General features: G+C 23.6%; 1 protein-coding gene across 1 annotated transcript; it reads right to left on the bottom strand.

The window, feature by feature from the left end:
• Positions 1–3,105: 3,105 nt before the first annotated feature.
• Positions 3,106–11,874, bottom strand: LOC122509491 (DDB1- and CUL4-associated factor 10). Its single transcript, XM_043623613.1, has 7 exons — positions 11,771–11,874; positions 11,154–11,670; positions 10,369–10,482; positions 10,053–10,250; positions 7,972–8,143; positions 7,643–7,858; positions 3,106–4,578 (listed from the first exon to the last, which is right to left on the bottom strand). The coding sequence occupies exons 2-7, from the start codon at positions 11,357–11,359 to the stop codon at positions 3,418–3,420; spliced, it is 2,067 nt and encodes a 688-aa protein (XP_043479548.1). The 5' UTR covers positions 11,360–11,670; positions 11,771–11,874; the 3' UTR covers positions 3,106–3,417.
• Between the last annotated feature and the right edge of the window lie 319 nt (positions 11,875–12,193).

The raw sequence follows: 12,193 nt of genomic DNA, 5'->3' as shown, positions 1-12,193 counted from the left end.
ATTTGTAACTTTTTCCACTGTTTTTTTTTCAAATTACTTAAAGGTCTAAATTTTTTTGGTTCAAAAGAATTACACAATTTGGCCTTTAGCATTTCTTTGTTAGAAATAAAGAACAAACAAATTTTTATAAAAACAACTTGTTAACAACTGTACACATCTTTCAAGATTCGTAGCGCACATGAGCAGCATATTTAATTTAATTGTTTAAATAATTCCATTATTTAAAATTAATAAATTTAATTAATCACTCTCAGTGAATATTAAATCTAAATAAATGAAATATCCTTCAGGGTACTGTAATATTTTTCCATTAAATTAAATTTACATCTATTACTCAATTTTTAAAGAAATCCCCTCCTCCAAAATAATGGGGGGGGGGAATAACATCAGCCTACAGATTAGTTAATTAATTAATGAAATGAATTATTTCACTTATTAACAGCGAATTATAATACTGAACATGAGAAAGAAAAAAAGGCGCAAAATGTCCAGTTTTTAAACAGGTAAAAAATATCAAATAAAAAATTCGCGACAAAATTACGCGTTTGGCAGTAATAAACAAAAATATTAAGTACATTTCAATATAAAATATCGAATTGAGATTTAAAAATAAAAAGAAAAAATGTATTTTGTCTCACGGAGAAAAAAAAATAAAAATATTGAAACGATGCCGCACTGATTTTTTGAATTTCACGAATCTTAGTAATTTTCATTTTAGAAGTGAATTATGCACAAGTTATTACTTATTAATTTGTACACAATTATATAAATTATACAATTATTATAATAGTGAGCTTAAGTTTCCTTTTTTTATATGTATATTTATATATATAAATAAAAGCTTCCAAAAAAAAGGTCTCACATTTTGTAAAATGAAAATCTTGTTTCAAAAGTATAGTAATCTAAAATAATTGGGTTCAAATCCTAATTCTCTAGATATATTATTTTTAAATTAACTTCTAACAATTAAAGTAGCTTAACAATAATAAAGCAAACTCACCTACTTTCTAAAATTCATACTATCAAAATCATCTTTAACAATAAATTACACCATTATCGAGAAACAGGACGAACCCAATTAGAAATTGTCAAAAAAAAAAAATATAGTAATATATATTTTTCATAAACGGAATCTTATTCATTTATACGGAATTAATAACACGTTTCCTGCATTCATAGCTACAGGATTGCCACAGATCAGGGAAGTCAGGGAATTAGATTTTTGAAAAATTTTCCAAAAGAATTCAATTATTTAAAAAAAATTTTTAATAAAATTCGCAAACATTTAATTTTTTCTATCAATAATAAAAATTTCATAGAAATAATTCAATTATTTACAAATTTTTTTACAAATTTCTTCGCATTAAATCCATTATTTTCATAAATAATAAAATTCTTCGCAAAAAATGAATTATTTTTAATAGTAGAATTTTAATTAAATTTTTTGAAATAATTCAATTATTTTTTAAAATTTTGAATAAAGAATTATTCGAAAAAAAAATGTTTTTGTCCAAAAATTCAATTATTTTCATAAATTCTAAAATTCTTCGCAGCATTTCAATTGTTTTCAATACAATTTTATTTGTGATTCTCGAAAAATTCAATTATTTAAAAAAAATTTATTGAAATTCTTCAAAAGAATTCAATTATTTAATAAAGTTTTATTAAAATTCTTTAAAAGAATTCAATTATTTTAAAAAATGTTAATCAATTTCTTCTAAATTTAATTATTTTCACAAATTTTGATAAAATTTTTTATGAGAATTCTATTTTAGAAATCTTTAATTATTCTATCAATTTTTTTCCTTTTGTATTTAAAAAATTGAATACTCAAAAAATTTTCTGTTCACATATTCAAGTTAGTTATTTGCTGTTTTGTTTCCTAATATTTGTAATAATTTTTCTTTTTGAATATTTTCAAATTTTCAAATTAATGTATTGAAAATCATTGAATTCTTGCAAAGAATTTTATCAAAAAATTTTGAAAATAATTAAATTCCTTCGAAAAATTTTATTATTTATGAAAATAATTGAATTCTCGCGAAGAATTTTACTATACAATTTTTAAAAATCCTATTTAAATTCTTTTGAAGAATTTCTATGAATTTTTTTTTTAATAATGAAGTTTCTTTAATAATTTTAATTAAAAATTTTGAATGTAATTGAATTTTATAAAAATTTTATTTATGAAAATTAATTTAATTTTTGCGATGAATTTTTATAAAAATAATTGAATTGTCTCGAAGGATTTATTAAAATTTTAGAAAATAATTGGACTCTTTCGAAAAATTTTTTTCAAAATTTAAAAAGAAATTAAATTGCTTCGAAGGATTTATTAAAATTTTAGAAAATAATTGAACTTTTTCGAAAAATATTATTAAAAATTAAAATGAAAAACTGAATTCTTTCATGAAATTTTATTAAAATTATATTAAAAATAATTGAATTTTTGCAAAGAATTTTACTATTTATAAAAATAATTGAATTGCTTTGAAGGATATAATTTTAGAATGTTTCTGGTTCCTAATTGAATTCTGTTGAAAAAATTTATATCGAATTAAGAAAAAAATTGAATTCTTTCGTGAAATTTCATTAAAAATAATTGAATTTTTGCAAAGATTTTTACTATTTAAAAACATAATTGAATTGTTTCAAAGGATTTATTAAAATTTTTTTTTAAATAATTGAATGTTTGCAAAAAATTTTACTATTTATAAAAATAATTGAATTCTCGCGAAGAATTATATTAAATTTTTTGAATATAAACAATAAGAATTAATTGTGTACTTAATAAGTCAATTTAAAAAATTTTAATTACGAAATTATTCAAAAATTTCTATTTGAAAATAAAAAACTTTCTAATTTGTATAATAATTGCATATTAAAAGCATTATAGAGTGAATTTTTAGAAATAATTGAATTTTTAAAAGGTTTCAAATTAAAATTTTGGAAAATTTGAATTTTTCATACTTTTAACTAACAATTTTTTAGAATTAATTTTTTTTTGAAAACGTTCAATTGAAATTTTTTTTTGAAATTATTTCATATTTTTATTTTCTAATATATTTCAAAAATTATTAGAAATAATTGATTTAAAGAAAAATTTTATTTAACAAAATTATTGCTGTTTTTGAATAATTTTATAATTAAAATTCTTTAGTGTCTGGATAAAACAAAATTAAATTTTTGTGGCAACCCTGAATAAAAATTGATCATCTGCTAGCAGTATCATAGAATTTTTCAGCAACATTATTTCAACAACGATTGCTGAAAAGTAATTTGATAATAATATTTTCAAACATTTTCTTAGAGAAAATTGTTTTCAGCCTCAGAATCAAATGAACTATTGCAAAAAAAAAGAAGATTTTTCTTATGAAATTAAACAGCAAGTTGTGAGACACAACTTTTTTTTGGGAATTAAACAACTGGCTGATGCCAGACAATTTTTCCACTCAAGCAACCTGAGACAAGGAGGCAGTGTCTTGGAGAAAATTTCGTACTAACAACGATATCCGAGTGACTGACATTAGTTGCCAATTCGTTTAATTGTACCGATTCATTGAATGCAGGAACACAGCCGGACAATTCTTGGCATTCGTTGGAAAATGCGAGTAGACGAACGCCATAACCAAACGGTGAACATATAACTCGTCCATCGGCCGAAAAGCACAATTCTTTAATGTAACCCGAACCAACATTTGGCTCCTCAATATAATGCGTGAGTCTCGGTATATTTTGATGGATTTTTTCATTTCTCGTCAAAGCGTACATTGGCTGTTGCGATTGGCAATTTTGTCCCGAGCCACGATAACGATTCTCGCCCGTTATCACAACTGTGTATGAGGATCGCGGTAAACTGACATTTATCGCATTATTAGAACGCGACGCAACCCATTCGCGCCATTCATTTGATGAATGCATTTCGCGTCCTCTTTCGCGTCGCGCTCGTGTCTCACGAAAAGCCACCAATGCTTCCCAAACATCTGCCGAACTCACGTGTAATTCAACACCAGTTGAGAAATTACGACGATCCGACATTATTCTTCGTCGGGTCTCATTTAATTGTGCGCCCAAACGTTCATCGTCTCTTGCTGCCGATGCTGCGGGCTCAGCTCCTCGTTGTGGTGGCCTCTCATCGTCGTCATTCTCTTCGTTTAATTCGTGATCCGATGCTTCGTGATTTGTCTCGTCGTGATTTGTCACACGATTGGCAATGTCGACAATTGTAAAATTATTCGATGCATTTCGCGTCGTTCGTAAATTGCGCGCTTGTAGACGAGAACTGCGTCTTGAGCCTTCCTGCCAGGTATTTGTTCGTGATGGGAAAACGGGTTGAGTGACCTCGGTCCTCACGAAGGATGTGGACCTACCCTCAGGAGTGGCTGGTGAATTTCTGCCACGATTCGCTCGATCGATCATGAAGGTCGACGTTATACCTGAACGTGAGGGTTGCGGCTGTTGAGAGTCATCCGATTCTTCGGACACATCGTTGAATGGCAAATTTCGCTCGTCTGCTTCTCTCATCAGTTCATCAACTTCTGATATGTCACGTTCTTGAATATCATGCACACACGTCCACTGAAAATTTTCAAGTCAATCCTTTAGTCTATCAAATCGAATAAATAAGAGATAATAGTACTTTTTCTCTTTTAAATAAGTAAAAAATGGTAAATTATTAAATAAATTATATTCTAAACAAGAAACTTTACGTTCATTACAGGGCTCAAACCATTGAAAGTATTTGATAATACAGACATTACGGAACAAAAATGAAAAATTACGGACCAATTACTGACAAAAATATAACCAGTCCGAGTAAAATTAGAAAACATTTTACTTAAATCTATAAATTAAATTTTTTATAACTATAAAACATGAAGATATCGATAACTCCAAGTCTTCGACTCGGAGTGATCGATTTCTTCATGTTTTATAATAATTAAAGATGAACGAATGATAAAATCATTATCTATTCAAATTACTATTTTCAAGAATTATCAACTAAAACTCTTCTTTAAATCAATTATTTTTAATAATTTTCGAAAAAGTTCTATGATAATTTTCAAATCCATTTGTTTACAATATTCAATTTTACGAAATTGCAATTATTCGTAAACTCTTAAATATTACATAATAAAAACTTCAAATAATATAAAAAAAATCAGCAATTAAACTTTCTCAAAAAAATTAATTTCAAAATTCATATTATTTCTAAAAATTACAAAATTCTACAATTCAATTATTTAATTATAAAAATAAATAATTTATCGAATAATTGAATGTTTCTTAAAATTCAATTCCCATAAAGAATTTTATTAACAAATTTTTAAATAATTCAATTCTTTCGACCAATATTAATAAAATTTTTTAGAGTAATTACATTTTTCAATAATAATTGAATTTCTTAATTATTTATGAAAATAATTAAAATGTTGGTGTAGAATTTTATCAAATTTTTTTTTTATTAATTGAATTCTATTAGAAAAGTTTTCAAAGTAATTGAAATTTTGACAAGAATTTTATTACAACTTTTGAAAAAAATTCAATTTCAGAGAATTTGATTATTTATAAAATTCAGTTGCTAACAATTCAATTTTACAAAATTTCAATTATTCGTAAATAATTATTCAATTGAACATGTATTAGAAAATAAAAACTTGACATAATTTCAAAAAAAAATCCGTAATTAAACTTTCTCAAAAAAATTAATTCCACAGAATTGTTAGTTAAAAATATAAAAAATTCAGATTTTCAAAAATTTTAATTTGAAACCTTTTCAAAATTCTATTATTTCTAAAAATTTACGCTCTAATGCTTTTAATATTCAATTATACCTAATCTAAAATTTTAACTGAAATCCATTTTTAAATCAATTTTTATTAGAAAATTCTACTAAAATTCAATTAATTAAATACAAAAGAAAACAATTTATTGATTGCATGGTTCTTAAAATTTAATTCTCGTAAAGAATTTTGTCAATAAATTTTTAAATAATTGAATTCATTTGACGAATTTTAATAAAATTTTTAGAAATAATTACATTTTTCGAGGAATTAGATTAAAATTGTATTAAAAGTCATTAAAATTCTGTGATGAGTTTTATTATTTACGAAAATAATTGAATTTCTGAAATAATATGTAACTTTTCCAAAATAAATTTTCTTTTCGTGTTTTCAACTAAAATTCTTCTCTATAAGTAATATTTTTAAACATTTTTGAAAAAGTTCTTTGAGAATTTTCAAATTGAATTGCTAACAATTCAATTCTACAAAATTTCAATTATTCGTAAATAATTATTCAATTGAACATGTATTAGAAAATAAAAACTTTAAATAATTTAAACAAAAATCACAATTAAACTTTCTCAAAAAAATTAATTCCACAGAATTGTTAGTTAAAAATATGAAAAATTCAGATTTTAAAAAATTTTAAATTGAAACCTTTTCAAAATTTAATTATTTCTAAAAATTCAAGCTATATTGCTTTTAATATTCAATTATTATCTAAAATCTTAACTGAAATTAATTTTTAAATCAATTTTTGTTAGGATATTCTACGAGAATTCAATTATTTAAATAGAAAAATAAATAATTTATTGAATAATTGAATGTTTCTTAAAATTCAATTTCCATAAAGAAGCGTTTTCAACAAATTTTCAAATAATTGAATTCTATCAACGAATTTTAATAAAATTTTTAAAAATAATTACATTTTTCGAGAAATTTTATTAAAATTTTGTATTAAAAATAATTGAAATTCTGCAATGAGTTTTATTATTTATGAAAATAATTGAATTCCTAAAAAGAATTTTATTATTTACGAAAATAATGCAATCTCTGTAAAAATTGTATTATTTATGAAAATAATTGAATGATCGCGAAGAAAATAAAAAATTTGTAAATAATTGAATTCCTGTGAAATTTTTATTATTATATAAAAATAATTAAAGGTTTTCGTAGAATTCTATTAAATTTTTTTTAAATAATTGAATTCTTTTGAAAAATTTTATTAATACATAGTAGATATTAAAAATGATTAAATTGAGGAAAATTTTTGAAAATAATTGAAATTCTGCCAAGAATTTTATTAAATTTTTTTGAAAATAATTGAATTTGGGAGAAGAATTTAATTATTTCTAAAGATAATTTAAATTTTGATGACAATTTTTAAAAAATTTTAAACATAATTGAATTTCTACGAAGACTTATAGTACTTTAGAAAATAATTGAATTTCTGCAATCATTTGTAATTTCTCTAAAATTCTCCAAAATTATATCGTACAATTTACGAACTTTTCGTCTTTTCTTAATCAAATTACGGACCTTTTTTCAAAAAAACTGACTTTACGGACTTCAAGCAAATTTACGGACCCTTTATGGGATTTACGGACCTAGTTAGAGCCCTGATTTTAAATAAGTAAACAGGTAAATTATATTCAAAACAAGACCCTTTACGCTCCAAACATTCAAATCAGTTTAATTGTTCAATTTTTTTGGTTCTTCATTCAAATTTGTATCTCATTAGGAAACAATTTTTCGTATATTAAAAAAATTAATACTGTTTAAAATTTAGATGAATAAATTAGATCCTCATCCTGATGATAAATATATTGAAGATTTATTTTTAATAAAAATAATTTTACCTCTGATTTCTCTCCGATACTAATATTCCGGGAAAGAGCACACCATCCTTGTGGATGGACTTGCAAACTAGATATCACTTCGGCGTCATTTCCATCAGGGAAATCTGTCAGGAATTCAATGCGATTGTGTTTGCGAGTATGTGAAAATAGATGAGTATAATTTGCTGCCATCGGAATGGTTGTTTGCGAGACTTGCATCAAACGATACATATTAGGCTGAAATTTTCAATCAAATTAAATTATAGTAAAATTAATCAAGTCTCTATATACCTAATTTAGTAAATAAAAATAATAATAATAATAATGATTTCATTGAAACAATTAATTACCTTGAAGCCTCGCAAGTCAGTTGCTAAAGCACTAAGCTTGAGATCGTGTATTATTATTAAATAACCGGAAGTTGTACAAATGAGCATTTTACTAGCATCAGGACTTAATCTCGTTCTCATCAATCCATTCGTTTGAAATACTCTAGTATACAAACAGCTACTTTCTGTAAAACTAAAAAGGAAAATTCAATTTAACGTTTCTAAGATTTTGGCAATTTTATTCTATAAATTGTAATTATAATTAGTAATAATTAGTCATAATTAGGTAGTAATAATCTATATTAATAATCGTTGTATTTCGGATCTCTGTTTAAAGTTATAGTTTTCTTTGTTTGTATTTTTGTTTCCTACTTTTTTGAGTAATTTTTCTTTTTAAATGTATCGAATTTTTAAAATTTTTCAAATTTTTAAATTTTAGTTTTGAAGATTAAATAATAACAAAAATTAATTAAACAAAATTGTTTGAATTAAAAAGCATAATTTAATGTGTAACTTCAACTCAACATTCTAAAACATTAAAATTGTTACTTATAAATTCTTAAAGAAAAATTCATTTTTATTAATGCAAAATACAGTTAATGTTATTCATTTTGTAATAAAAACTGGATTTTATTTATTTTAATGTCATGTTCTATGTATAATTAGAAAACTAATTTTCAGGAATTTCATAGCAGTTTCGATTAATTAGTTCAAATTATTATTAATTCAGATTTAGAGCAGTTTGTAAAACTATTTTTGCAAGAAAAATTTAGCAATAATTTTATTTAACAATAATTGGTGATTTTTAGCAATTTTAAAACAAACATTATTTTTAATTTTTTATAATTTTTGTAAATTTTATAATTTTTTATTTTTTATCTGAAATAATTCAAGTCATGTATAGAATTTATTATTTTTATTTATTATTTATTATTTATAAAAATAATTGAAACGCTGTGAAAATTTTTATTATTTATAAAAATAATTAAATTCTTAAGAAGAATTTTATTAATTACAAAAATAATAAATTTCTTGCATAAAATTGTATTCAAAATTTTTGTTAGTAATTGAATTGTAATGATAAATTTTATTCAATCTTTTTAAAAATAATTGAATTCTTTTGAGAATATTAAAATTTTATTGAAAGTAATTGCATTTATTCGAAGAATTTTATTAAAATTTTCAAAAATAATTGAATATCTGCGAAAAATTTGATAACATTTTTTTTAAATAATTGTGTTCTTGCAAAGAATGTTATTAATTACAATAATAATTAAATTCTTGCCTACAATGTAAAAAAAAATGTTGATAATTTAATTGTTTTGGAGAATTTTATTTTAATTTTTTTAAATAATTGATTCTGGAAAAATTTTTATTATTTGTAAAAAGAATCGAGTTCTTGGGAAAAATTTTATTAAAATTTCCATTGGGAATAATTGATTTCGAAGAATTTTGTTGGGAATTTTTGAACATAATTGATCCTGGGAAAAGTTTTATTGTTAAAAGAATTGAGTTCTTGGGGAAAATTTGATTAAAATTTGCATTAGAAATAATTGGTTTCGAAGAATTTCGTTGAAAATTTTTGAAAATAATTGATTTTCAGCAAAGAATAGCATTGAAATTTGTCAAAATACATAATTAAATTCTTTGGAGAAGTTTTATTAAAACTAAAATAAAAATAATTAAATTCTTGCGAAGAATTTTGATTATTTATGAAAATTATTGATTTTTAGAAAGAATTTTATTAATACTTCTTGAAGAAAAATTCAAGAAAAAAATCCAGGATGTTATAAAACATTGAATTGTTTTGAACAATGCTATTAAATATTATTGAAAAGTAATTGAATTTCTGCCACACAAATTTTATTTAAACTTTTTAAAAATAATTTAATTCCTAAGAATAATTTTCTGATTTATAAAAAAAATAAAATTCTTGGGAAGAATTTTATTAAAATTTTTGAGAATAATTGAATTATTTTCAAGATAGTAATTCATTATTCAATTAGTTAATGAATGAACTGTTTTTAATTTTGAAGCAATAATTAGTAATAATAATAGTTAATAAGTTTACTGTTTATTGTCAGATCTGTTCTTTTACTTACCTATTAATATCCCAAGTGTAAATACTACCATCGAAACCACTAGTCAACAATAAACCATCTTTAGGACTATATTCGACATTTTTTACCCAATTGGAATGTCCTTGTAAAGTTCTGATTCTTTGCTTCAAATTCCTCGCATCCCAAAGAGCTACCGTACTGTCGTCAGAACAAGTTGCAAATATACGTTGATCCAAAAATCTTTTGAGAAAAAAAATTAATGTATTCAACGTATTTATAATTTCTAAATTCTATTTTTATTTCAAATAAAATGTCAATTGTTACAATTACAAGTAGAAAAAAATCTAATTTTACATACCTTACACAATTAACACAATCAGTGTGAGCATTATCAATTGCATGAATCAGTCGTCGACTCAATGGATCAAACATTAAAACACTCTTTTTTTCACAAGCTGCCAAAAGAAGCGATCTACAAAAAAAAGCGGAAATATATTTATTTCTTAAATTTGTTGTTTTAATTGAATAAGCAAAAAAACAATTTTGCCTTTGTCAGTAATAGGTTGAGTGAATTTCTAGTTCTTATGATAAGAAAAAAAAGGACCTTTAACAATTTTTTCGACAAGTAAAATAAAAAAGTTAGACAAAGGCCAAAAACTGAAAGACAAAATAGATCCAAATTTATTTACAAGGAAAATGTATATATACACAAAAATAAAATTCAATTAGAGTATATAGGAAAATGTATAAATTATGAAATCAAGTTCACTTTATAAATATGTATGAATGCAAAAAATGACATTCGAGATAAAGAAAGAACTAAAGTAGCGTGAGATATACACACGTTACTAATAAGATAAATATTATTGAAGAATTTGCAATTTTTTCATTAAATCTTATTTCGAAAGGTAAATCTAATAATACTGGTAATATTTCACAAACTTATATACATTTAAATGATTTCATTGGTCGAATAGATTTACCTTTCTTTCGTCCTTTATTAATGCAATGATGCAATATATGTGTATTTTTTTAAGGTTAGAAATAAGATTTGTTCTACACAATTACACTCGTGTTAATTATATATGCATAAAATAAAAGCAAGCAGATAATTTTCTATTAACGGAAAAAAGAAACTCTTACCCATCAGGAGAATATTCTAAATTAAAAACTCCGCCATGAATTGCACTGACTAAATTTTCATTGTGATCCCATGATGTGACTGGTTGTACTGATGAATACAATGTTTTGTGAAAACGATCATTGTGACCCAAAGGTTGACTGATTCCAAGTTCTCTTTGTCTTAACCACATACTATTTAAATGCAATTTTGTTTTTATTTTCGGCATTTTCACCACCACTGTTTTTTTTGTCTTTTTTAGTCAATCGAAATGTTTAATGACATGCAAAAAAAATTTAGACAGCTCCAAAAAAAAGTGATACAATGATTGATTGTCACTCAAGTATCTTTGTTCAAATTTTCACCAAATAAAGAAAAGTATTGAATAATTTTTGTTTTTTTAAACAATTATAAATTAAATCTTCATATCACAAGATTTTTTTTATTCTATCACTCTTCAGTCATTATATGCAGTTCAAGGTTTTCAGGTAAAGGTTAGGTCATGAATATGACAAAATTCCTTTTTAAACAAGTCATTTGCTGGAAATAGAAGTAAAATTAATTTACAACAATGGAAAATGATTTGTACGGTTCGAATTTAAAGATAAATTAAATGTAAATTTAACTGATAAATAGGTACCTCCTTTTAAAAACTACACAACATGTTTGACATTTATATCGAATGTGGCGATACATACATATATTTAATCGATTCTTGTGTCGTCACACCGTTTGGTCACCGATGGCAGGCCAATGGTCACAATTGGTTATCACGTGGTTATCTTTTTTATATGGCATTTAATATAAAGTAAAGTTCACAATAGGCAATTTCTATGTGTCACTTTTGAAAATATTTATAAACTTAACATTATTTTTAGTTCGTTTAAAGAAACGATAAAAAGAAAGTTTAATTTCCTCTGATCATGATAATCCCCATTAAAATTTACATATTTATTAAAAGATGAAAATTAAAAATAAAATATGTAAATAGTTGGAGGTGTGAGAGACACTTTAATGCGATGAAAACAAAAACAGAGCTACCCAACAGTGAGGCAACGGTCAT

This window comes from Leptopilina heterotoma, unplaced genomic scaffold (assembly GCF_015476425.1).
Source record: "Leptopilina heterotoma isolate Lh14 unplaced genomic scaffold, ASM1547642v1 Lhet_116, whole genome shotgun sequence".
NCBI classification, from domain to species: Eukaryota; Metazoa; Arthropoda; class Insecta; order Hymenoptera; family Figitidae; genus Leptopilina; species Leptopilina heterotoma.
This window is presented reverse-complemented; position numbering and strand designations above follow the sequence as displayed.